At 49.0% G+C, this 24,266-nt stretch overlaps 1 protein-coding gene across 5 annotated transcripts; it reads left to right on the top strand.

The window, feature by feature from the left end:
• The first annotated feature begins 87 nt into the window (after positions 1–87).
• Positions 88–22,873, top strand: Cntrob (centrobin, centriole duplication and spindle assembly protein). Of its 5 annotated transcripts, none has more exons than XM_059270960.1 (19): positions 88–1,150; positions 2,306–2,390; positions 2,613–2,694; positions 3,146–3,302; positions 4,214–4,330; positions 4,627–4,743; positions 5,037–5,135; positions 7,743–7,979; positions 8,294–8,440; positions 10,862–10,995; positions 13,101–13,226; positions 13,660–13,822; positions 15,186–15,444; positions 17,862–18,016; positions 19,064–19,130; positions 19,976–20,146; positions 20,278–20,410; positions 22,076–22,148; positions 22,385–22,873. In XM_059270960.1, the coding sequence occupies exons 1-19, from the start codon at positions 878–880 to the stop codon at positions 22,505–22,507; spliced, it is 2,718 nt and encodes a 905-aa protein (XP_059126943.1). In that variant the 5' UTR covers positions 88–877; the 3' UTR covers positions 22,508–22,873. The 5 variants fall into 5 exon arrangements, 4 of the variants coding, with proteins under 4 accessions (XP_059126943.1, XP_059126942.1, XP_059126945.1 ...); XM_059270959.1 differs by having other exon boundaries at positions 2,610–2,694; XM_059270961.1 differs by having other exon boundaries at positions 89–1,150; positions 2,631–2,694.
• The last annotated feature ends 1,393 nt before the right edge of the window (positions 22,874–24,266 follow it).

Genomic DNA, 24,266 nt, shown 5'->3' with positions numbered 1-24,266 from the left:
CCGATGCCGCACGCATGCGCGCCCAGGACTCTGAAGCCGGGGGAGGTGTGGGGAGCGTGGACTCGCGGGAGGGTGACGTAATTCGTGGGAGGCGGGGCTGGAGGCGGTGGGCGGGAGGTTGCCAACGGTTTTGAGAGCGGAGTCCCGCGCTAGGAAGGGGTGGTCTTTGGTTTTTCTCCGTCGAGGTTATGGGGTAGGGGGACAGTCCTCTTCATCTTGGCAAACTAGGGGCCGACATGCTCAGAGTAGTCAGAACCCGGTGGTCGCGGTAGAGGATCCCAGGCGGGTCGTGCGGGGTGGGGGTGGGGGCATGCTCTTAGGGTGAAGCAGGGAAGAATTCTGGCGGACCTCCTGTGGCTTTCTTACCAGGGAGGATTGGAGGGGAAATCCAAGGGAGTCGACTCTGGGTGGCACCGGTGACGTAGGGGCGGGAGCGTGGCGTTGTGGCGATGAAGTCTTACCTATTTCTGCACTAACACCAGTTGAGGGACAGACATTGGGCCCGCTTTGGTGTGGGGTTTGTTTGCATGTTCTGAGTGTGAAAAAAAGTTATCCAGTTAGCCGGTGCCGAAGCTGATCTGCCGCCGCCCGCGCTCCAGTTAGGAAGGAACTTTAGCGCTCCCGTTGCTCTGCAGGTCTTCTGTCCATTACCTCGAAATCCGCTTTACGCGGTTTCCAGGAGAAGGAATGTCTCCCTCTCCATGGCCCCTGGAGCGAGTGGACACTCCTCTAACCAGAAAGCCCTGATATCCGTATTTACTGAGGATCCAGCCTTCTTCCTCCCTTCTTACAAATCTTCCCTTCTCGGTGAACTTATCCACAAGTTCAGCCAGGAGTTCCCAGTTTTCTGCTGTGTCCGCTTGTCTCTTCCCTGCACATGGCTACAGCAGCGACCAGCCCCGGTTCACCTCTCCGGTCAGAGGACCTCCTGAGCGACTCATCAGAGCCTCCTGGGTTGAACCAGGTGTCTTCCGAGGTCACCTCCCAGCTCTATACTTCTTTGCATCTCAGCCGTCAGGCCCAGGCGACAGCCCGAGCCCAGCTGTATTTAGCTTCCGCCTCCTCACCTCCTAATGAGGGCTTAGACAGCTTGGCTCAGGAACTGAGCCGAAGCTTGTCAGTTGGACTGGAGAACAACTTGAAGAAAAAGGTGAGAGAGGCGTGTCTTGGAGACCTTTTGGGTATTAGGAAGCATTAGGCTCGTGGGCTTTTGGGTTAGCTTTGCTGCAGCTTGAATCTATTATTAGATTTAAATTACCTCTTGTTTTTGTTTTTGTTTTTTCGAGACGGGGTTTCTCTGTGTAGCTTTGCGCCTTTCCTGGAACTCACTTGGTAGCCCAGGCTGGCCTCGAACTCACAGAGATCCGCCTGCCTCTGCCTCCCGAGTGCTGGGATTAAAGGCGTGCGCCACCACCGCCCGGCTTAAATTACCTCTTAAGTACACAGGTTTTCATGCTTTCGTCCCGTAGAAGTGTGTGAGGGAATGGCATGGAAGAACATAATTTGGGAAATTGTGATGGTTCCCAGGGTTTTGTTTTTGCATGGTCAGACGTCTGCACGGTAGAGTAGATTGGTTGCCTGGAAGTAGGGATTAGGTTTCTTGGACTCAGGTGAGAACTGGGGCAACTTAAGACAAGAGGCAAATTATGTAAAGGTCCTTTCAGCTCAAAATTTTGATTGTGTGGCACACAAGTCATTAAAAATGCATGTTCTAAGCCGGGCGGTGGTGGTGTGCTCACGCCTTTAAATCCCAGCACTCGGGAGGCAGAGCCAGGTGGATCTCTGTGAGTTCAAGGCCAGTCCTGGTCTACAGATCGAGTTCCAGGACAGGCACCAAAACTACATGGAGAAACCCTGTCTCGAAAAAACAAAACAAAACAAAACAAAAACCCAAAAACAAACAAAATCAAAATCAAACAAAAAAAACAAAAAAAAATTGCATATTCTAGAGAAGTTAGTTGTCCTAATGGAAAAAGGTCCCACTAATGTGCAGACAGGTTAGGTCTCCAGAGTGTGGAATCCAATAGGTAAGCTGCACCAGGCTGCAGACAGACATTTGCTCCACAGTTGACAGTCCCCTGCAGCCTAGTTTATACCTGCTGTTTTATTCACTCACTCTCCTGGCTTCTGTAAACATTTGGGTTTGTGGTTCAAGGTTAATATCTTTTTTGTTGGGCCTAAACTGCTTTCCTCAAATTTCTAAGGCCTATTTGAAAATTCTACCTTGGCAGTATGTAGACTATAGATTATACAGGTTAAATGTGACTTCTGTGGTTTTTGTTTTTTGGTTTTTTTTTCCCCCCAGGATGGGTCTCAACATATCTTTGAGATGGAAAGTGTTCGGGGTCAGCTCCAGACCATGCTCCATACCTCACGTGACACTGCCTATCGTAAGTCGGGCCCCTTCCTTAGAGCTCTAGAGGGAAGCTGAGGTGTAAGGACAGGACAGGAGACGGGAAGCAAGAACGTAGACTTCTGAGGCGAGACTTAAGAAGAAAAAGCACCCATTCTCTGGGAAGAGGTTTGGGGAGTGGAGGCCCACTTTCCTTCAAATGGCCTCTGTTCCTGTTCCTACTTGATCCTTACTTTGGGGTCTCTTGGGCTGCAAGCAGGGGATCCCCTCATTCCAGGAACTGGCTCAGAGAGACGGGAAGAGGACTCCTTTGACAGCGACAGCACAGCGACCTTGCTCAAGTAAGTGCTCCTTGGAGGTGCTCCTTGGAGGGGGTTCTTGTGGCCCGCCCACTTCTGTTCCCCTCCCTCGTCCCCTGTCACCCCTTATTTACTTCTGAGGGATCTCAGAAGCTTGCCATGAGTTTTCATCTTTTTCTGTCTCTTCCTTCTGGAACCTGGGCAGTAGCTGTCCAGCACTTGGCTCTCTCTGTCTTTAGCCCCTCTTCCCCTTGAAGAATACGCTGTTTCTGCTGTTATTAGACCTCATTTTAGGGACTGTGATACGGAGGGAGGAACGTCAGGAGTCAATCCTCTGTGCTGTCGATGTCTCTCCTTAGCTTTAGCTTTCTGACTTTGGGCAAGTCTCTTGCCCATTGCTAGTCTTGGTTTTCTGATGCATAAAATACCACCGTAGGATCAGTGGGGCTCAAAGGTTTTCCCAGTTTTGACGTTCTCTATCTGGTTTGCTCAGCACCCGACCTCTTCAAGACCTGTCTCCATCCAGTTCAGCCCAGGCACTGGAAGACTTGTTTCCTCGCTATACCAGCCTTCGGCCAGGGCCCCCCACCAACCCCCCAGATTTTCAGGGCCTGAGAGATGCACTGGACTCAGAACTTACCCGCCGCAAGGTGAGAGGCAAAGGCTTTCTTCTGAAAGTGGCAAGATTAGGAATTAGGAGCCTTGGGTGGCAAAGTGGGGCTGAGAGTGTATAAGGCTGAAGGCTGGGTCTGTGCCCTAGGCTGTCTTCAGAAAGGCCCTCAGTGATGTGTGTGATGTGTACCACCTTCCCTGCAGAGAATCATCAGATCCCTGATTCTCTCCATCAGCTTATCACTGACACACATCTTCTTTGTTTTTCCCCTAAAATCCAAGCTCTTCAAAGTTCAGTACTGTGTCCTATTCAGCACTGGCTAAGGTCTAGAATACACCTAACACAGAAAAATCATTCCATGTTTGTTGAATGGACAAGAACTTCATCGGCTTGCACAGAGCTCTAGAGCTATGGGTGATATGATGATCTTTTCCTCCGTGACTGTCAGCCTTAATGTTGGTGTGTGTGTGTGTGTGTGTGTGTGTGTGTGTGTGTGTGTGTGTGTGACAGAGAGAGGAACGAGAATGAAGAACGGCAGAATCACTGGTTGTCAACTTTGGAGCTCTCCCCATCATTTTAAATGCTGGGCCATGAGTGAAGGGCTTTCTGTTTTGTGATGAGTGCGCTCTTTAGAGCAGGAGTAACGTCCCACACTTTACAGTAGGCCGCTGCTCTGCCGCACCTCTGCCAAATGGTCTATGGGAAGTAGGAACGGGAAGAGCTTGGAAGCTAACAACCACCTCCTGAGCTAGTAGAAAAAAGTGTTTGGCGGTCTTGGGTCTTAAGGTTCCTGCTCCAGAATTCCTGAGTCTTTCTTTTCAAACGGTTCTGTTTTGGGGACCCAAGCTTCCTGTCTCTAGCCCATTTCTCTCTAAGGATGCCGAACTGTCTGGTGCTGTGTTCTGAATAAGAATGAGCAGCACCTCCAATCCTCGTGTCTCTTTCCAGCATTGTGAGCGCCACATTCAAAGCCTGCAGACTCGGGTGCTGGAGTTGCAGCAACAGTTAGCTGTGGCTGTGGCTGCTGACCGCAAGAAAGATATCATGATCGAACAACTGGATAAGGTGACGGGGTAGCGTCGGTGGTCTCCCATGGAGGGCACTGTGGAGGGGTTAGTGAGGAGGTGATAGGATCTCGTTATATAGTCTTCCTTTGAGCTTTTGGTGGCCTTCCCTCCTCAGCCTCCCAGGTGCTGAGATTACAGGCATGAACCGTCAGACCTTGCTTAACCACTGTGTGTGTGCTAACAGCAGGATGAGGTGGGCAGGTTTTCTGACGTGGGAGAAGCATGTGGCTAATGACTTGTAGAAAAGAGGGCAAAAGGCAAGTTTGAAATTCCATTTTACTTGCCTTTCTTGAGACCCTGGCTCGAGTGGTGGAGGGCTGGAATCGGCATGAGGCCGAGCGGACAGAGGTGCTGCGTGGACTTCAGGAGGAGCGCCAGGCAGCAGAGCTCACCAGAAGCAAGCAGCAGGAGGTGGGTGACTTGGTGCATAGATGTCTAGGTGGGAAGAAAGGGCTTTGGTATTAGGGTTCCCAAAAGACCGGCCTCTGGCTTGTAGCTGCCGTTCTTACCCCCCTTTCCTCTACTGTTCCTGTATCTGCTGTCCGATTTATAAGTGGTGGTTTCCCAGATTTCCCTTCCTTACACCGTCTTCTCGGGTGCCGGAGGTCAGGTAGTAACACTGAGGCCTCAAGTTGACATTGCTTATTATTCCTGAAGTGGAGGCATTTTTCCCATGTTCACTGTTCTGTTTTCTCTCACGAAAGACAGTAACCCGCCTGGAACAAAGCCTTTCTGAGGCCATGGAAGCCCTAAATCGTGAGCAGGAGAGTACTAGACTACAGCAGAGGGAAAGAGAGGCACTGGTAAGAAGGCAGGCCTGTTGATTGCAGTGGAGTAGTTAATCATGTCTAGAGACCTGTGGGTTGTCTGGATGATCTGGAAGAGTGTCTAATTTGAGTGATACTATGTCTAGAGACCTATGGGTTGTCTGGATGATCTGGAAGAGTGTCTAATTTGAGTGATACTAGGGCGGTGCTCCTCAAGTGCATCCTTAGAACGTTAGTTCTGCTAAGATCTGTTAGTCTACAGAAAGCAGCCTGCTGCCAGGTCAATTTGAGGCTGAAAATTATATCCTTGAATTATCCTTAAACTTATCTGAGGAGCTGGGTGTGGTGGTGCAGGCCTTTAATCTCAGCACTCTGGAGGTAGACAGAGGCAGGTGGATCTCTGTGAGTCTGAGGCCAGCCTGGTCTACATAGAGAATTCCAGGCCAGCCAGGACTACACAATGAGACTCCATCTCCAAACACACACACACACACACACACACACACACACACACACACGTTTTTCCTAGAACCCTTCTCCCACTTGTAAAAGCCAGAGGACCCTGGGATCTTAGAGCCTTACATGTCTAGACAAGAGTTCTCCCACTGAACTACACCCTCAGTCTCTTAACGCTAGAGGTTTTGATTCAACAGATATATTGTGTGTTACAAAATTTTCTAGGTGATTTTGTTCAGTCAGGTATGGGAACTCTGGTCTAGGTTATATAGCCTAAAGCAGTGTAGGATGGAACTCATTTGGGATTCTTAGAGCTGAAGTGATTATTGCGTGGATACCTACGTGAGTTTAGTAGCCAGGCTTGGAACTTGTTGTTTCCTGACACATACTTGCTACATGCATTTGGTATTTGTGGTCTTAACTCCATCTGACAGTGCTCCTGAGTAGGCTGGATTTTTTTCCTTTGGATGATGATGGTGATAGCTGTTAAGTACTTGCTAGGTGCCAGACACTGCTAAGTGCTTTATATACGCTGCTTTTACTTTCAACCTCACGAGGCAAACAATGTGATTATCTTCCTTTTACAGATAATGATGTGTGTCTAAGACACGCAGAATACTGGGCATGGTGGCATGCCCCTGTAATCACAACATCTGGGAAGCTAAGGCAAGAGGATCATGAGTTCAAACTCAGCCTGGGCTGTAGAGCCAGACTCTGACTCAGAAACCACATAATAAACAGATATGAAAAGTAGGATTCAGGCTGAGATTTGCATCCAGATCTGCCTAACTCTGGGAAAGTTTTTATATATTTATTATTTTTATTTAAAAAATTATCAGCCAGGCATAGTGGCACATACCTTTAATCCCAGTACTTGCGAGGCAGAGGCAGGCAGATCTCTGTGGGTTCAAGGCCAGCCTAGTCTACATAGTTTCAGGACAGCCAGAGCTATATAATAAGACTCTCTCTGTCTTGGAAAAAAAAAATTAAAATTGTATTGAAGATTTGATAAGAAGCAGGGTATTTCTATCACACATTCACAGCCCTCAGTATGTTACGTCTTCACTTGAACTTGTATTTCCTTTAAAGCACCACAAGGTCTCCCAGCTCCCCTTCCACAGCCTGTGTTAGGGTACTCAGTCTCTTAGTATGACGAAGCCTCGCACTGCAGGGCTGTGTAAGTCTCTCAAGTTCGGGAGGCTGCAAGGCAGGAGCAGTGTGCTGGGTGGGTTGTTTCTGGCTTGCAGGCAGGTAACTTCTTGTAGCATCCTCACTTGGCAAGGAGGCAAGGTATATCTGCTTTTTAAATAGAATATCTTTTATTTATTCTTTAATCTTGTACATATAAACAGTGTGTCTTGATAAATGTACCCCAAATCTTTCCACTCCCCGAGAAGGCCTTCATGTGTCTCCTTTTCTTTGGGGGTGACCCACTTAGTCCAGTTGGTGACTGATCAGCTGAGGACTGATCTTGTTGGCTTGATCACACCCAGATCTCATGCAGTCACCATAGCACTGTTCATGAGTGCAATTGCTCTGTCATGTCCGTCTTCTCACAGCACTCCTCCCTACCCCTCTGCATGACATTCCTGAGCCTTGGGAGGGTTGACATAGGCGTAGATGCCCCCATTTAGAGCTCCACACTCAATAGTCACTGATTTGCAATTCTGTCACCAATTGTGAGTTTCCAAATTAAGTGCTGCCCATAGCAGAATGAACCCTCTCTGGCCAAGGTTGAGAACACCACAAACATATGTTTAAACATGAATTTTAAATTTTTATTTTATGTGTATGGTTGTTTTGTCTGCATGTATGTCTGTGTACCATGTGCATGCCTGGTACTCACAGAGGCCAGGAGAAGGCTTCAGAACCCCTGGAATTGGAGTTAAAGACAGTTGTGAGGCACCATGTGGATCCTGGTGATTGAACCTGGATCCTCTGGAAGAGCGGCCGATGCTCTTAGCCACTAAGCCATCTCTCCAACCCCCACCCCCAGGACCTCTAACCGTCAAGCCTTGGGCTTCTGCTGGGTTCACAGTACCAGGCATGCTTTCCCTCTGTGGAGCAGTGGGGTGGAGTGCTTACCCACTGCATTATAGCCTGTGTTTTCAGTGACCGTGACTCTCTCTTGGTTTGCCGGTCTCTGGAGGGCGTACTCAAGAAGCCGGCTTTCTCCTGGGGCGTTAGGAAGAAGAGAGGCAAGCGTTGACTCTGAGGTTGGAGGTGGAACAGCAGCAGTGCCGGACCCTCCAGCAAGAGCGGGAGGAGGCTAGGGCCGGGCAGCTCAATGAGCACCGCAAGCTGGAGGCCCTTCAGGTTGCTCTAGAAGAAGAAAGGCAGGCCTGGAGCCAGCAGGAGCACCAGCTGAAGGAGCACCTTCAGGCTCTACGAGAGGAAAGCCAGGCTCAGCTGGAAAGAGAGAAGGTAGAGTGGCAGTTGGAAGATTTGGGAAATGGAAACGTGGGCTGGGAACAAATTACTGACTAGGATGAGATGCCAGAATCTGGAGGTTACTGGGGAGCAGGGATGGAGAATAATGAATTTATACGTGGAAGTCGGGAGTTGAGAACCCGTGTGAAGGTCTGGGGGCGACAGATACGTGGCAGGCCAGAAAGTGACATTCAACACAGAGAGGGAGACAGGACAAGTAGGAGGAGGCGGAGATGGGGTGAGACTTGGAATCAGTGACCAGGACTTAGGAGGTGAGACACGCACGGAGAGCGGATATTCCTTCTTAGGGGACCAGCCAGAGGGAGGCCCAGGCAGCCCGGGAGGCCCAGCAGCAGTTGGTACTGCTGCAGTCTGAGGTGCGGCGGCTGGAAGGGGAGCTGGACACAGTCCGGAGAGAGAGAGACGCGCTGCAGCTGGAGATGAGCTTGGTCCAGGTGAGCAGGGGAGGTTCTTAGGGGTTTTCTGTGCCTCAGAAAGCAGGTCTGAGCGCATACAGTGACTTTTTGGGAACTGTGAAGACTTGCCCATCTCAGGTATTTGGGACTTACCACTGGTTAATTTGGTACTATTCTGTCTTAAACTCCCGTTTCCTCACAATGTGGGCTGGCTTGCTGTTACTTTTAGACTACTGATTTAAATCTGAGATACCTTATACTATTCTCATGCAGTACATCCCGACCGCAGCCTCCCCTTACCCTGCTCTTAAAGAGACAGTAGGTACCCACTCACCGCGTGCACTGACTGAGCGGTTGAAAGCTTCTGTGAGACCTCACTCCAATTGGTAATGGTCTGCTTTGTATTGTTATTTATCTTTTTAAAAATACATAATTTATTTCTGTCTTACGTTCATTGGTGTTTTGCCTGCATGTGTGTCTGTGTGAGGATGTTAGAAGCCCTGGAACTGGAGTTACAGACATTGTGAGCTACTGTGTGGGTGCTGGGAATTGACCCTGGTCCCCTAAACTGCTGGACCATCTCTCTAGCCCCTACTTTGTTTATCATTTAAAAATTCTACTTATCATTATACTTGTGGTATGTGTGTATGGGGGGCGGTGAATATGTACCATGACATGTGGGTAGAGGTCAGAGAACAGCTTTTTCCTTCCACGTGAGTCTTCGGGATTGAACCCAGGTTATCGGGGTTATGGAGTGTGCCTGTATTTGTATCTGCTGGGCTGTCTAACAGCCCAGTTGTCACCGCCCTAGGAACTTCTACTAACACCTCTGCGTTATTCCTGGAATAGCTCAGAACCTGGCACAGAATAGGACCAAACATTGTCAGATACAGTTAGATTGAAAAACATTTTTCAGTAATTCCAGCTACTTGGATGGCTGAGGCAGGAGGATCTCAAGTTCTAGCCCAGCCTGGGTTGCAGAGTGAATGTGAATTCAAGGATGGCCTAGCTAACTTAGGGAAATCCTGGCTCCAGATGTAAAATGTAGACTAGGATATACTCAGCATGTGTGAGGCCCTGGGTTCAGTCCCCAGTACTGGTTAAAACAACAGCCAAAAAGCCAGGTGGATCTCTGTGAGTTCGAGGCCAGCCTGGTATACAGAGGGAGATCCAGGAAAGGCACCAAAAAAACTACACAGAGAAACCCTGTCTTGAAAAACCAAACCAAACCAAAACAAACCAAAAAGCAGGCAGTGGGGGGACTAATTGAGTTTGCTGATCCCTGGACAGTGGAGAGAACTGTGTTTCAGTCATGGGGAAACCCGGTTTTGAAGAGCCCTGACACGGGAGGACTCTCGGTTCTGACCATTGTGGGCCTGTTTGAATGTGTGAAATGGGTGGGTGCTAAGGGCCAGTCATGAGTTTCTGGGAGCAAATTAAAAATAGAATTAAGTGACCAGTCAGAGGCAGTAAACAAGAGGAGACAAGAATGACCCTCCGGGGCCCCCATAGCTCAGGTGCTCCCGCAGGGAGAGATGCACTGAGTCGAGAAATCTAGTGTGCACAGAAGCAGCTAGGAAGTTTGGGGGTATATGGGGGGTTTTGTTTTATTTTTATTTTTTTAGACAAGGTCTTGATACGTGGAGGTTGCCTGGCCTTATCCCACTGCCTCCGATACCAAGTGCTGGAGTTCAGGCATGAGCCACCATACCTGGCTTGGGTATATGGGCTTAAAACTTGGAAAAAAGATCAAGTAAATGAAAGATTTGGGAATTAAGAAATGTAGTAAAACCGTGCCTAGAGGGAAAAGCTTATTATATACGCTTAGAATAATCTGGCTGGAATGTCACAGACAGTAGAGAAGAGAAGGAAGGGCGGGACTGGAGGGCAGTTGGAGGCAGAGCCGTCAGCCCAAACTCAGAATGAGAACAGAGAGGTTCTGCAGAGAAAATCCAATAGACAGAGTTTTGGCTCCGGGGGTCAGGAGCTGCAGTGACATCATAAAAGACGTAAATGGAGAGACAGCCACTGTGGGATTGGAACTGAGCTCTTTGCAAGTGAAGTAGCCATCAGGTGCCCGTGAGCGAGGGGAGCGTGAGGCCAGAAGATGGAAACAGCAGTTGTAGATGACTGACCGACTGACCGACCGACTGACTGACCGACTGACTGAATACCTCCTGGCTTCAGGTAGAGGTAACATGTATTATGCTCTAACATTACCTTGGGTTAATATATCCTATTTTTCCATCCAAAGCCATTTTTACTTTTGTGCTCATTTATGATGTGTCTCACAGTTCAATAAAGAAAGGGAACCTGTGTCGCTCTCTGAGGCAAATTTCTTGTTCTTCGTCCTTACCGTGGATGAAGCGTTGGTGGTTCTGTTTACATTTCCCACCACTTAGAAGACTGAGCTCAAAGAGAACTGAGCGGCCAGTCAGTCCCCTCTTCCTTCACTCCCAGGCCCGGTACGAGAGCCAGCGGATCCAGATGGAGTCCGAGTTGGCTGTACAGCTGGAGCAGCGGGTGACCGAGCGCCTGGCGGAAGCTCAAGAGAGCAGCCTGCGGCAGGCCGCCTCCCTGAGGGACCACCACAGGTACTGGGGACTCACAGATAGTGTTTCTCTGGCAGCAGCAACTGTCATTAGCTTCCTGCCCATGTGCTCAGAGCCTTCCCCTCTTCCATGTGCGTCCCATCCGCTAAGATCTTAGTCTCTCCTGGGGGAGTTCCAGGAAGTGCTTATGGAGAGACACCGAGATTTCTCCCCCGTAAGGCATAGCCTTTAGCCGACACTGAAGGGCAGGACCATGCTGTGCTAAGTGTGATCACAGCTGTGTGTGAGGAGCCTCCTTCCTATCCCAGGCTTCTCTCACCCCATCCTTCATCCATGTTTTCTGGAAGGCTTCTTTTTTGTCTGTTTGGGTTTTTTCTTTTTCTTTTCTTTTATTTCTTTTTTTTTTTGTTTTGTTGTTTTTTTTTTTTTTTTTTTTTTTTTTTTTTTTTTTTTTTTGGTTTTTCAAGACAGGGTTTCTCTGTGTAGCTTTGCGCCTTTCCTGGAACTCGCTTTGGAGACCAGGCTGGCCTCGAACTCACAGAGATCCGCCTGCCTCTGCCTCCTGAGTGCTGGGATTAAAGGCGTGCGCCACCACCGCCCGGCTCTTTTTCTTTTTTGAGACAGGGTCTCACTATGTAGACCAGACTGGCCTTGAACTCACAAAAATCTGCTTGTCTCTGCCTCCTGAGTGCTGGGATTAAAGGCATGTACCACCACGCTTGGTGGAAATGCTTCCATTATGTCATTTTCAAGTGAACGTGGATTACAGTCCTGTAATCCCATCTTGGGTGGCTGAGGCAGGAGGATTGCAAGTTTGTGATGAGTCTCTGTTATCTAGTGAGATTCTGTCTCAAACAAACCAGACCAAACCAAACTGATCAGCTAATCTACTGATAAATCCCACTGCAGTCTTTGCGTCTGGGGAAGCCATTCCGTGGCGTGAGCTTGGTTGTTATTTGTTCCTGTGTTGTGGCTAGGCCAGGTGATTGCAGCTGTCTGTCTCCCTAACCTGAACCCACAGGAATAAGGGTCCCTAAAGGTGAAGTGTCGAGTGGGAAGACCAGGGGTGAGAAATGAAGAAGACGAAAGTGATAGCTAGGACCAGCAGGTCTTGCCTAAGCTGATGACGTATGCCAAGCAAGTCTAAGAAGTATAGCATCACTGAGTGGTGGCGCACGCCTTTAATCCCAGCACCCGGGAGGCAGAGGCAGGTGGACCTCTGAGTTTGAGGCCAGCCTGGTCTACAGAGTGAGATCCAGGACAGCTGGTGCTACACAGAGAAACCCTGTCTTACTCACACACACACACACATACACACACACACACACACACACACAAAAGTATCTTTTTTTGGGGGGGGGGGTTTGTTTTTTTTTGAGACAGGGTTTCTCTGTGTAGCTTTGCGCCTTTCCTGGAACTCACTAGGTAGCCCAGGCTGGCCTTGAACTGACAGAGATCCACCTGGCTCTGCCTTCCGAGTGCTGGGATTAAAGGCGTGCGCCACCACTGCCCGGCAAAAGTATCTTATATACTATTTGTCAGGGGTTGGGGGGTGGCCAAGGTCAGCATTGAGTTAAGTCAGACAATATTGGCAAAGAGAACATGGGATCCCTCAGACACAGCTGCCTAGGGACTGCACAGCTCAGGGGGAAAAGTCGGGTCCCCAGAAACCACAACCTCGACTCTCTGAGGAGACACTGGCTCCAGCCCTAGACTGGTCTCGCCAAGTCCCCTTTGAGACAAAGACACAGAACTAAAGCTCCCTTTATCCTCTTCCTGGGCCTTTTGAGAAAGTCTTGGGTTGGTCTGGCTTCCCACATCTCCCCTTACCTACACACAGTCTGCCTCTCTCTCATTGATCACATCTTTTTGTTTAAAAACGACTTTATTTTTAATTGCATGTAGACACGTGTCTGTGTTTAGGTATTTGCAGGTGAGTACAGACGCCTGTGGAGGCAGACGGGGACTTGGATCCATGGAGCTAGAGTTACAAGCAGTTGTTAGCTGTCCAATGTGGGTGCTAGGAACCGAACTTAGGTCCTCTGCAAGAGCAGCACATGGCACACTGTTAAACACTGAGCCAGCCCTCCAGCCCCTGGTGGTATCACCTGTCTGTAGTCTGTCTCTCTCTCACCGGGGTCTTGTAGGAAGCAGCTGCAGGAACTCAGTGGGCAGCACCAACAGGAACTGGCCACCCAGCTGGCTCAGTTCAAGGTGGAGATGGCCGACCGGGAGGAGCGGCAGCAGCAGGTGCTTCAGGACTACGAGCTCAGGTACTGGCCTGGGTTCCTCTTTCAGTGGGAAGAGCCCAGACTGGGGATGGCAAAGAACGGCCTCTCCGAAGATCGGCCTCCTCCAGTGTCCTTCGTAACTTCTCAGCCTCTGTTCTCTTAAAACCCCTAAGTCCCCTCTTTAATGTGTGTGTATGGGGGAGTACGGATTTGCTCCTTTGGGTGATGCGTGGGCCAGAGGTCAATGTCAGATGTCTCCTTCACCTTATTTTTTGAGACACTGAACTTGGAGCTCACCAGTTTGGCTGGACTGTCTAGCCTCTGAGCCCTGGGGTCTCTAGGGATCACCCAGCACTGGAGTGTCCCATCTGTACTGCCACACCCGGCCTTTGTGGGGGTCCTAACTCTGGGCCTCTGGCTCCTCAGCGGACAGGTTACCACCTGACCCATCTCCCAGCTGTTCTCTTTTCTTCAGACTGGCAAGGGAGCAAGCTCGAGTGCGGGACCTGAAGAGTGGCACCCAACAGCTGGAGGAGCAGCGGGTGGAGCTGGTAGAAAGGCTCCAGGCCATGCTGCAGGCCCACTGGGATGAGGTCAACCAGCTGCTCAGTACCACGCTCCTGCCTCCCAACCTCCAGGTAGGCATTGCCCCAGAGACTAGCTGTTCTGCCGAAATAAACCATTTTCCATGGCCATAGCTCACCATACTGGCCCCTGCCCATTGGGCATAGCTCTGTGATTCCAGTACTCTAAGACATGAATGAATGAATGAATGAATGAATGAATATGTGATACCAGTTTGGTGGAATAATGGCTGAATTAATTACGACAGTAAATTGTTGATAGGGCTAGGGAGATAACTGTCAGTAAGGTGCTTGCTTTACAAGCTTGAGGATCTGATTTCATCCCCTAAAACCCATGTTAAAAAAAAAAAAAATAGCTGTGCACGAATGCTTGTGGAGGCAGAAGGTCAGACACTCAAAGTTATCCTCAGCTTTAAAGTGAATTCAGGATAAGCCTGGGCTACTGAGGTCCTATCTCAAAGGAAAAGCAAAACAAAACAAATAAAAAAAACCAGCAACAGCAACCAAAGTGACAACTTGAGAACTACACTCAAGTGTGACCTCTGGGCACACACACACACACACACACACACACACACACACACACACACACACGTTGTTGCTGAGTCCCGCCCTTGACTAAAGCAGGGGCCCTTCCTTTTAGTCTTTCTTCCGTTGGCATCTCCTCCTTTTGTTTACGGTGTGATTATTGGCTAGAATGTCACATGTGATATTGGCTAGTTAGTAACATGTATGTGGTCAAAGCAAACAAAAAAGTCTAAGCTGCTGAAATAGAAAAGTGTACAGTAAAAAGGAACATCCATCCTGTCCCAGGACCCAGCTCCCTATGTCCAGGTCCCTTCCTTCCCCAGAGGCAGCCGTGAGCTGGGGTCTTGAACATCTCTCCTCCTCCTCCTCCTCAACCCCTCCACCAGATGCCACCCTCTGCCTACGCTGTATAACTTTGTATGTAACCAAGCGCATATTCCTGGCTACAGAAACAGTTTTCTATATTTTATGTCTATAGTGTTACAATAAATATTAAAATGCATGTAATTGTATAAGTTATCTATAAAATTTCTGGAAATAGAGTTGTAATATGAGAAATAATCAGTTTTAACTCTGATGGAAATTCGATGCCACCCAGTCTCCTTGAAGGGAATTCGGGTAGCTTGTAATCACATTCAAATGCCTGTCCTAAGCCGGGCGGTGGTGGTGCACGCCTTTAATCCCAGCACTCGGGAGGCAGAGCCAGGCGGATCTCTGTGAGTTCGAGGCCAGCCTGGGCTACAGAGTGAGTTCCAGGAAAGGCGCAAAGCTACACAGAGAAACCCTGTCTCGAAAAACCAAAAAAAAAAAAAAAAAAAAAATGCCTGTCCTAAGACTTGTGTTTGAGGCCCCCGGGCTGTGAGTCTGCTTTCTTTCTCTCCCTGGCCAGGCCCCTCCTGCTGAGCCCTCTAGCCCTGGGCCTCTGGAGCCAGAGAAGGGGGAGAGGAGGGTCTGGGCCATGCCTCCCGTGGCCGTGGCCCTGAAGCCTGTGCTGCAGCAAAGCCGAGAAGTGAGGGATGATCTGCCTGGAGGGCCTGCTGTCCTCTGTAGCCCCTCCCCGGACCTTAGCCTCCTGCTGGGACCCCCTTTCCAGAACCAGAGCTCCTTCCAGCCCCTGGAGCCCAAACCTGACATGGCTCCACCCTCAGGTAACCGCGGCCAGAAGCCGCTGGTGTTCTCCGTACGTGCATGAATGGCTTCCTTACCTAGCTTCCTGCTGATGTCTTACCATCATGAAACTCATTCAGTAAAGGGAAGAGGAGATCACAGAAGTACTTGGACTTACTGAGAACTGGAGTCCAAAGCGGGTGACGTCAGGAACAGTGGCGGTGTTACCTCTCTCTAGGAAGGCCCTTCTCCTGACTGCCTCGCTCTACACCCTTGCTGCTCTCTAAAAGACTACCTCTCACTCTCACTCTCTCACACTCGTGGTTCTAGTTCCTCATAACCTTGGCTGATTTGTGACCTTGACCAGTCATGACTCTAGCCTAGGCTCTTGACACTGAATAGTTCCGTAGGTCCAGTTTAAAGACTCCAAGTGATGGATGGTACCTATCTGTTGATGGTTGACTTTCTTTGTGGTTCAAACATCTCGATCCAGTGTGAATTTAGAGTGGAGACTGTGCTGAGGTTTGTAGCTTAGTTGTCAACAGAGTGCTTGCCTAGCATGTGTGGAGCCCTGGGTTCAATCCTCAGCACCGCGTAAATGACCTGGTGGTGTATACCTGCACTCACTGGGTGGAGACAAAAAGGTCAGAAGTTCAAGGCCATCCTCAGCTATATAGTGAGGTGGTTTTAGGATTATTTTTATATTTTATGTGTATGAGTGTTTTGCCTACATGTATGTATATGCACCACATGGATGTCTAGTGCCTGTGGAGGCCAGAAGAGGGCATCAGATTCCCTGAACCTGGAGTTACAGATGGTTGGTAGCCATCATGCCAGTACTGGGAACTGAACCAGGTCCTATTTAGAGCAGCAAATGCTCTTAACCACTAAAGCATCTATAAATACAGAGTGAATTTGAAGCCAGCCTGGGATAAATGAAACCCTATCAAAAAAGGGAAAAGAAAAAAAAGAGTAGATCCAGGAGCAGTGTCTCATGCCTGTAGTCCCAGCACTTGGAAGGTGGAGGCAGGAGGGTCAAGAGTTCAAGGCCATGTCTGGAGCTGTAACTCAGTGGCAGCTTGCTTGCTTGCCTCTCATCCGAGGTGCTAGGTTCAGTCCCCAGTGCACAGAGGAAAGAGCTGGCCTGGCTGGAGTAAGAGCTCGCTGTATGAGCACTGGGGCCTGAGTCAGACCTTAGCACCCGTGAGAAAGCCAGTGTGGTGACATCACTGATAAGCTCAGCCTTTGACAGGGAGCCTGGGATGGCTCTTCTTGGGGGCCAACTTGACCGTACCTGGAATGAACTACAGTCCAGGAATGGAGGGACACCTGTGAGAGGTTTTCTGCTTGGTTTGAAGTGGGTGAATCCACTTCTAGTCCGGGCCTTTGAGGTAGGAAGAGAATGAGAGACTGGGCCTGGCTTGAGATCTGAGACCTCAAAGCACACCCCATGGGCCTGTGGGTTCCATTGTCATTCAAACCATTGCAGGATTGGGGACCAGCGGGGCTTGTAGCTTCAGGTTTAGAGAGAGACTCGTCCAAAGGGGGTAAAGCAGTCCTCTGCATTTGCACACGGAAACAGTAATTTTTTTCACATTACCCACTTGCATCTGTGTATGTACAGGCACGTGCATACCGTGGTATTTATGTGGAGTTATGGGAGCTGATCTGTTCTTTATACCATGTGGGTTCTAGGAATCAAACTCGGGTCCCCAGGCTTGGCAGCAAGTGCCTTTATTGGTGAGCCTTCTTGCAAGCCCACCAAAAAAGGAGGTGGGGTTTGCCTTGGATTGCTGTCATATCCACGTAGGACCTTGAACTCTGATTCTCCAATGCTGCCACACCCAGTCTGCGGTGCTGGGATCAAGGCCAGTGCTTCCTGTTTGCCCGGCAAGCAATCTCTGTTAGCTACCTCCCCAGGCCCTGTAACGAATGTGTCTATAAGGAGTTGATGGTAAACCTGTGTAGAGTGAAGTGCCACAACTTTCTGCTTCTGTCTGCAGTTCTGTCTTAAAATTCAGCTGTGTGATCTCCCAGACAACTCCCTTCCTCCCTTCTCCAGATTTTTAAACTCTGGTGTCATCTCCTAGCTGTGGTATCCTTCCTTTATTTATTTATTTCTTTGTTTTAAAGATTTAAAAAATATGTATATGGGTGTTTTGCCTGCCTATATGTCTGTGGACCACATGTATGCAGTGCCTGTGGAGCCCAGAAGAGGGTGTTGGATCTCCTGAAACTGGAATTACAGACAGTTGGGAGCTGCCATGTGGGTGCTAAGAATTGGACTCAGGTCCTCTGGAAGAACGATAAGTGCTCTTAACCTCTGAGCCGGCTCTCCAGCCCCGACTCTTGTATTTACTAGTGCCTTTCCTTTGGGAGCATTTGGTAGGTTCATTTATGGAGAGACTTCTTCCATACACAACACACATGTGTGCAAGGTGCCTGTCTCCTTTTACAGATGGACCCTTCTCTGCACTGGAGGCCTTCACTGCTGACCATAGGCCAGAACGACCATTTCCTGAGGAAGACCCTGGGTCTGATGGTGACGGCCCCCTAAAACCAGGGCTGCCACCTGCTTCTCAGCTCGAGGGCCTTAAGAATTTTTTGCAGCAGGTAAGAGAGATTCTACCAAGAACTCCATTTTTCTTATCTACTGACTCATTTGCTCTCAATTTGGATCTGATCCCAACACTTGTTCCTCCTGCCTCAGCCTCCCAAGTGCAGGGATCACAGGCTTGCCGCTGTGCCCGGCCGGCTTCCTTGCCTTTGTGTGTAGGTATGTGTGCCTGCATGTGTGTGTGTGTGTGTGTGTGTGTGTGTGTGTGTGTGTGTGTGTGAGAGAGAGAGAGAGAGAGAAAGAGAGAGAGAGAGAGAGAGAGAGAGAGAGAGAGAGAGAGAGAGAGAGAAGTCGGTGTCAGCTTTTTTATTCTGTAGATCCCAACACTATTTTTTTTGAGACAGTGTCTCTGACTGAACCTAGAGTTTACTGGTTGGCTGGAGTGACTGGCCAGCAAGCCCCCAGGACTCACCTGTCTCCCTCGGATTCCCTTCCTCCTAAGTGCTGAGTGCAAAATGGCTCCATCCCACACCACACCCAATTTTTTTTTTTTTTTAAAGATGGATTCAACCTGGCATGGTGGTTTAATCCCAGTACTCGGGAGACAAAGGCAGGTGGGTCTCTGTGAGTTTAAGGCCAGCCTGGTCTACAAAGTGAGTTTCAGGACAGCCAGGGCTACACAGAGAAACCCTGTCTCAGAAAAACTAGGGAAAAAAAAAAAATGACAAGGCCTTACTCTATAACCCTGGCTGGCCTGTGACTGACTCTATAGACCAGGCCAGCCTCAAACTCAGAGCTCTGCCTGCCTCCCAGTGCTGGGGTTGAAGGCGTGTGCCCCCCTTCCTAGTTGTGCCTGGCTTTTATGTGGATGTTGGGAATTGAACTCAGGTCCGTCCCCATGCCTGCTCAGTATGCACTCTTATCACTGAGCTGTCTCCCCAGCCCTTCCCTTCCTTCTCCTCAGGAGCAGTTGTTTCTGCCAGCTGTTAGTTTCTGTCCCTCTTAGTCCGTAATTCTCCCGGGACTGAGGCCATTGACCCTGCCTCAGACCCCAGGTTTCTTTCTACAGTTTTCTAGGGGAACATCCTGTCTTATTTCCCCAGCTGCTGGAGACCTCAGCACCTCAGAGCAATGAAAACCCTTCTGTTGACCTGTTGCCCGCTAAGTCTGGTGAGTCCCAACTCTGAAGAGGATCGAGGCTGGGCCTAGAAGAGGTGGGAATTGGCAGTCTAGGATGAAGTAGGAGCTTGGAGGGAGGACTCAACTCTGCTCCCTTAACTGCTAAAGACTACCTGTCTTCACATATAAAACAGATCTGCATTAGAAACAAGGTCACTGTAGTTTTCTGTAGAGAGGTTTTATATACATTTCTTTGAATTTGGGTTCTGTTTCTTGTGGTGTTGTTGTTGTTTGTATGTTTTCTGTAGCAGGATCTCATTCTGTAGTCCAGACTGGCCTCAACCTTGCTGTGTACATCAGGTTGAACTCAGCAGGTGGCCTTTCTTGGTCTCCCAAATACTGGGTCTCCAGGAGTGAGTCACAGTGCCTGGCTTGAATTTGGATTCCATTTCTAAATTAATTTATATTTTACCTGGTAGTGTTAGAAACAGTTCCTTCTGGTACTTTGCAATATATTAATAACAGCTAAATTAATATAGTTAAACTTAAAAGTACTCATTTAAATGTCCAAACAGTTATGCTATAGTACATTGTGATCACTGGAATATCATACTTTCTTACAATTCTTTTATTACATAGTACCCAGGACATAGAACATTTTTATTGAGGGAAAGGATTGTCATTTTTCTTTCTGAGACAGGATCTCACGTAGTCAGAGGTGACCTGATCACCCTGCCTTTACTTCCCAGGTACTGAGAGTCCAGGTGTGTGCCACCATGCCCAGTTTTATTTGTGCTGGAGATTGAACCCAGGGCCTCTGAGCTGCTCTCTGTGAGCCGAGCTGTGCCCAGCCTTGTTATCCCATGCTCATTCTTACATCTCTCTCCTGCTGCTAGGTTCTCGGGCTGTCTCATCTTGGGAGGAAGTACCTCAGGTGCCACGCCTCCCACCTCCTGTCCACAAAACGAAAGTTCCCTTGGCCATGGCGTCTAGTCTTTTCAGGGTCCGTGAGCTTCCCTCGTCCCATTTACAAGGCAGTGGTCTCAGCGCTGGCTCCCCGGAGAGAGGTAAACAGGCCAGGATTTGCCAGGGAAAGAAAAGGAAATTCTTGGGACTTTTTCCTTCAGACCATTCCTAGGGAAATGGGATGAACGCTGGGAGAAGAGCCCTCGGGTAATGGTGTCAGCTTGTCTCTCAGGTACAGATAGGCTCAGCTCCCCAAGGCAGCTGATGGAGGTGTCTGAGCTGCTACGACTGTACCAGGCTCGGGGTTGGGGCGCTCTGCCTGCTGAGGACCTGCTGCTGTACCTGAAGAGGCTGGAACATGGCGGGTATGAGCCTGGGAGGGAAGAGGAGGAGCCAAGGGAGGAATTTGGATTAGGAGGTGGTCAGGCCCAGTATATCCACTGGGTGCAGGCTTTTGTCCTTTTCGGGGTGGAGGGACACACGGAGGGATGAGGGATGAAATGTAGAGTCACAACTTTCCCATCTCTTGGCAGGAATGTCTGCTGATTTTTCTCCTTAAACTCTTACCCATGTATCTGTACTTCAGTTTTCTTTCTTCTCTCTCCAGAAGCTTAAAACTCAGAGTCCCAGGAGTTTTGCTTATTTAGTGAAGGGCTTCTAAAACTTTTTCCACCTGTGGCCCTTTTTACCTGGGAACTTTTTTTTTTTTTAAACAAATCAAACATTTATTCATAGTAAATCATAAGGAAATTTGCTTATTTGTTTATTTATTATATATTTTTGAGACAGTATCTCATTATGCAGCCCTGGCTAGCCTGGAACTCACTGTATAGGTAAGGCTGGCATCAAACTCTGAGACCTACCTGCCTCTGCCTTCCAAGTGCTGGGATTAAAGGGACGTGTGTGAACATGCTTGCCTTGATTTTTTTTTTTTTTTTTGTAATGAAACTTAAAGTCATCAACTCAAACAATTTCAAACCAAACATGTGACTACAACGCAGAGACATGCTAATTTGATACATGATGAGGAATGACAGGGTTGGAGAGACGCCAGCTCCTGTGGGAAAGTGCCTGCAATTCAATGAAGAGCCGAGTGTGACCCCTGAACTCACAGAAAAACCAGGCGTGGTAGCACACACTTGAAATACCCTGGGGCTCACCGGCCTGCAGCCAGCTAGGTCAAATCATTGAGCCTCAGGCCAATAAAAGACCCTCCCTCAAAAACTAAATTAGCCAGGTATAGTGGCACACACCTTTAATCCCAGCACTTGGGATGTTGAGGCAGGTGGATCTCTGTGAGTTTGAGGCCAGCCACATAGGGAGACCCTGTTTTAAAAAGACAAAAAAGATTAAGGTGGACAGCTCCCGAGGAGCAAACCTGGAGGCTGGCTGTCCTCTGCCTCCACAGGCATGCTCACACGTGTGCGTGTGCACCTGGATACACACGTCCCCAACGCAGTCCTTGTTTCTATAATTAAACTGCTGTTCCTGTGAGAGCAGAAAACTTCCTATGGACAGTAAGTCGCACACTGCGACTCACCATGTGCAGCAGTTAGAGCCGAGGTGTTTCAGGCAGTGGTCCTGTGTGGTGATGGCAGGCGCAGTGTAAAACTTGTGTGCTGTGTGTTCCGAACCAAGGCTGAAGTCCCACAGTACACCACCATCCAGAAACACTTTGGACTCATTTTGGGCTTGATTTTGAGTTAATATTTGGTTGTGCCTTGTTCAGAAACCTTTTCACCTCCATGATTAGTTGTACCACAGTTTGAGAAAGTCGGGTCCAGAGTGACTCGTTAGCTTACACTGAGCCTCCTCCCGCAGTCTCCAGCTCCGTTCTCAGTTCTCTTTGTAAGCGGATATTGAGCCCCTGGCCTCCTGTTCGCAGGATAAGTGTTCTCCCATCTGAGCCTTCTCCCCAGACTCACACTCAAGAGAGGAAATTGGCGAGCATTTCAGTTTGTATACAGATCTGTGTGGAATTGGGGGATTACCCCCCACATCTTCGCTCACACCCTTGATCTGTGTGGCAGGACTGACGGCCAAGGGGAGCTTGTCCCCAGAAGAAACACAGACTCCCGCTTGGGTGAGATCCCCCGGAAAGAGGTGAGGGAAAGTCAGCAGGGACCAGGGGAAAGCAGGGCTTTTGTCTCCTGGTCCCCTCGGCACTCCACACTCCCTGGCTGGCCCCGCTACCCCACCTGGCCCCCCACTTGCTAGCACACACACTTCCTTCCCCTGTGCTCACTGGTCGGGGCCACTTCACGCCAGGCCCTTTCTCTGTGGGGTGGGGAAGTGAGGGTGTATGATGATGGCTTTTCTTCTTTCCCCTCAATTCTCAGATCCCCTCCCAGGCCGTCGCTCGACGCCTTGCTTCAGCCCCTAAGACTGAAAAGCCTGCACGGAAGAAAAGTGGGCATCCCGGCCCGAGCAGCGTGAGGAGTAGGGGAGGCATCTGGAGATGAGCCCGCCCTTTCGCCCTGCCTTGCTCTGCTCCCTCGTTCCCGCTCATTGTAACAACTGCTCCCTCTCTATCTGAATCAGAGGAATCGGGAAAATGGAGGATTTGTAGGAAGCTACTGTGTAAAGAAACCTTTAAGAATACCGCTCGAGTATTTTTAAAAAGTATATTATTTCTTTGAGGTTGGTGTGTGACTGGAAGTATGAGTGGGCTGAGGCTCAGTGTATGCGTGCAGTAGTTAACTGATCAGTAGCAGAATTATGAGTGACTCTTCTTTTTTATACATTTTGTATTTTCTAAAATAAGTATGTATTACTTTAGTGATCAAAAACTTCCAGACTTTTAATAAAAGAGTAAATTATTGTGTAAATATTTGAGAAAAACTTTTGATGCTGGGGAGAAAGTTCTGTATTTTAAAACATTTTAGATTGTTTTTATGTGAAATTTTATTTTTTTCCATTTTTGAGACCAGGTTTTTCTCTGTGCAGCCCAGGCTACCGGCAAATTTATAGGTCCCCTGCTACATACATGTTGGGTTACAAGCATGTGCCAACATGCCTGGCATTTCTGCTTTCTAAGATCATATGATTCTTTTGGGTGGCACTGGGGATTCAGATCGACAGGTCCTGTCCATAGACATGTTTGGACTATAAACTGTATAGCTCTAAAACATGTAAATAAGCTGGGCAGTGGTGGTGTACATCTGTAATCCCAGCACTCAGGAGGCAGAGGCCAGGAGGATCTCTGAGTTTGAGGCCAGCCTGGTCTACATTGTGAGTTCCAGGACATCCAGGGCTATACAAAGAAGCCCTGTCTTGAAAGAACCTAATTGATTAACATGTAAATAAATTCTGGTGAGAAAATAACAGCTGTTTCCAAAACCTTCCTTCCTCATGTTCACCAAAATGAACAAAGAGAGGCGGTATTAGGGGCTGGTCATGGTGTCCTGTGCCTGTAATCACACACTTGGGAGGTTTTGGCGAGAGGATTGTCACAAGTTTGAATCCCACCTAGGCTACAGAACGAGACTCATCTCAAAAACTAACAGAATGGAACTCCTTAGTTGAGGCCCCAGATTTCAGGTGGAACCCAGAGTTTCAGTTAAGCAGGGAGTGGAAAGCATATATATAATTTGAGCGAGACTGAAGGAATGCCTTAGGGTCCGCAGACAGCACCCTGCTCCGGAGCAGCGCACAGTGGTGATGAAGGGCTGACCAGCCACTCAGGAGGGCGCTTGAGGAACCGTGTGCTGGCTTCTGAGGAGGCCAGGCCCCTCTTGGACCGAGTTATGTGATGCGGTCCAGCATAGACATGCCAGCAGATAGCGTCACACAGTGAGTAGCAATACATCTGCTCCATTCCCGCCACTGGGGCTTCCTCAAAGGGCAGGGGATGGAGGCAGATAACTAGCCAGTCCTGTGGTCCTGCTCATCGCCACCTAGGATACTAGGTCTTCAGCCTGCTCAGGACTTCCGATGTGTACAGCAAGGAAGTAAAAGGCAGATAACTATGGCGATGGCACCAGGCTTGGAGGCTCTTCTTCAGCCCTGAGTTAGGAATGCTTGCATTTTTATTTCAAGTGCCATAGTCTGACCAAACTGATCTGTGGTACACTGTCATCATCCATAAGAGGTAGTTTCACACTTTTTAAGAATATTGGCAAAATGAACATCCAGTTTGTATCTCATTATCTCCGGTCCAGCCTGCCTCCATCAGCCAACATGCCCTACATTTTTCTTGACGCACAGGCTGGAGAATATGTC

Source organism: Peromyscus eremicus, chromosome 8a (genome assembly GCF_949786415.1).
Source record: "Peromyscus eremicus chromosome 8a, PerEre_H2_v1, whole genome shotgun sequence".
Taxonomy (NCBI): domain Eukaryota; kingdom Metazoa; phylum Chordata; class Mammalia; order Rodentia; family Cricetidae; genus Peromyscus; species Peromyscus eremicus.
Note: the sequence above shows the minus strand (reverse complement) of the source record. Positions and strands in the feature narration are given on the sequence as shown.

What these genes read in the sequence shown, in the direction of transcription:
- Cntrob (XM_059270959.1), top strand. Translation starts at nt 878, where the DNA reads ATGGCTACAGCAGCGACCAGCCCCGGTTCACCTCTCCGGTCAGAGGAC. An exon ending in CTTCAGGACTACGAGCTCAG is followed by an intron (nt 13,227 to 13,659) that starts GTACTGGCCTGG and finishes TCTTTTCTTCAG; the next exon opens with ACTGGCAAGGGAGCAAGCTC. An exon ending in TTAAGAATTTTTTGCAGCAG is followed by an intron (nt 18,017 to 19,063) that starts GTAAGAGAGATT and finishes TTATTTCCCCAG; the next exon opens with CTGCTGGAGACCTCAGCACC.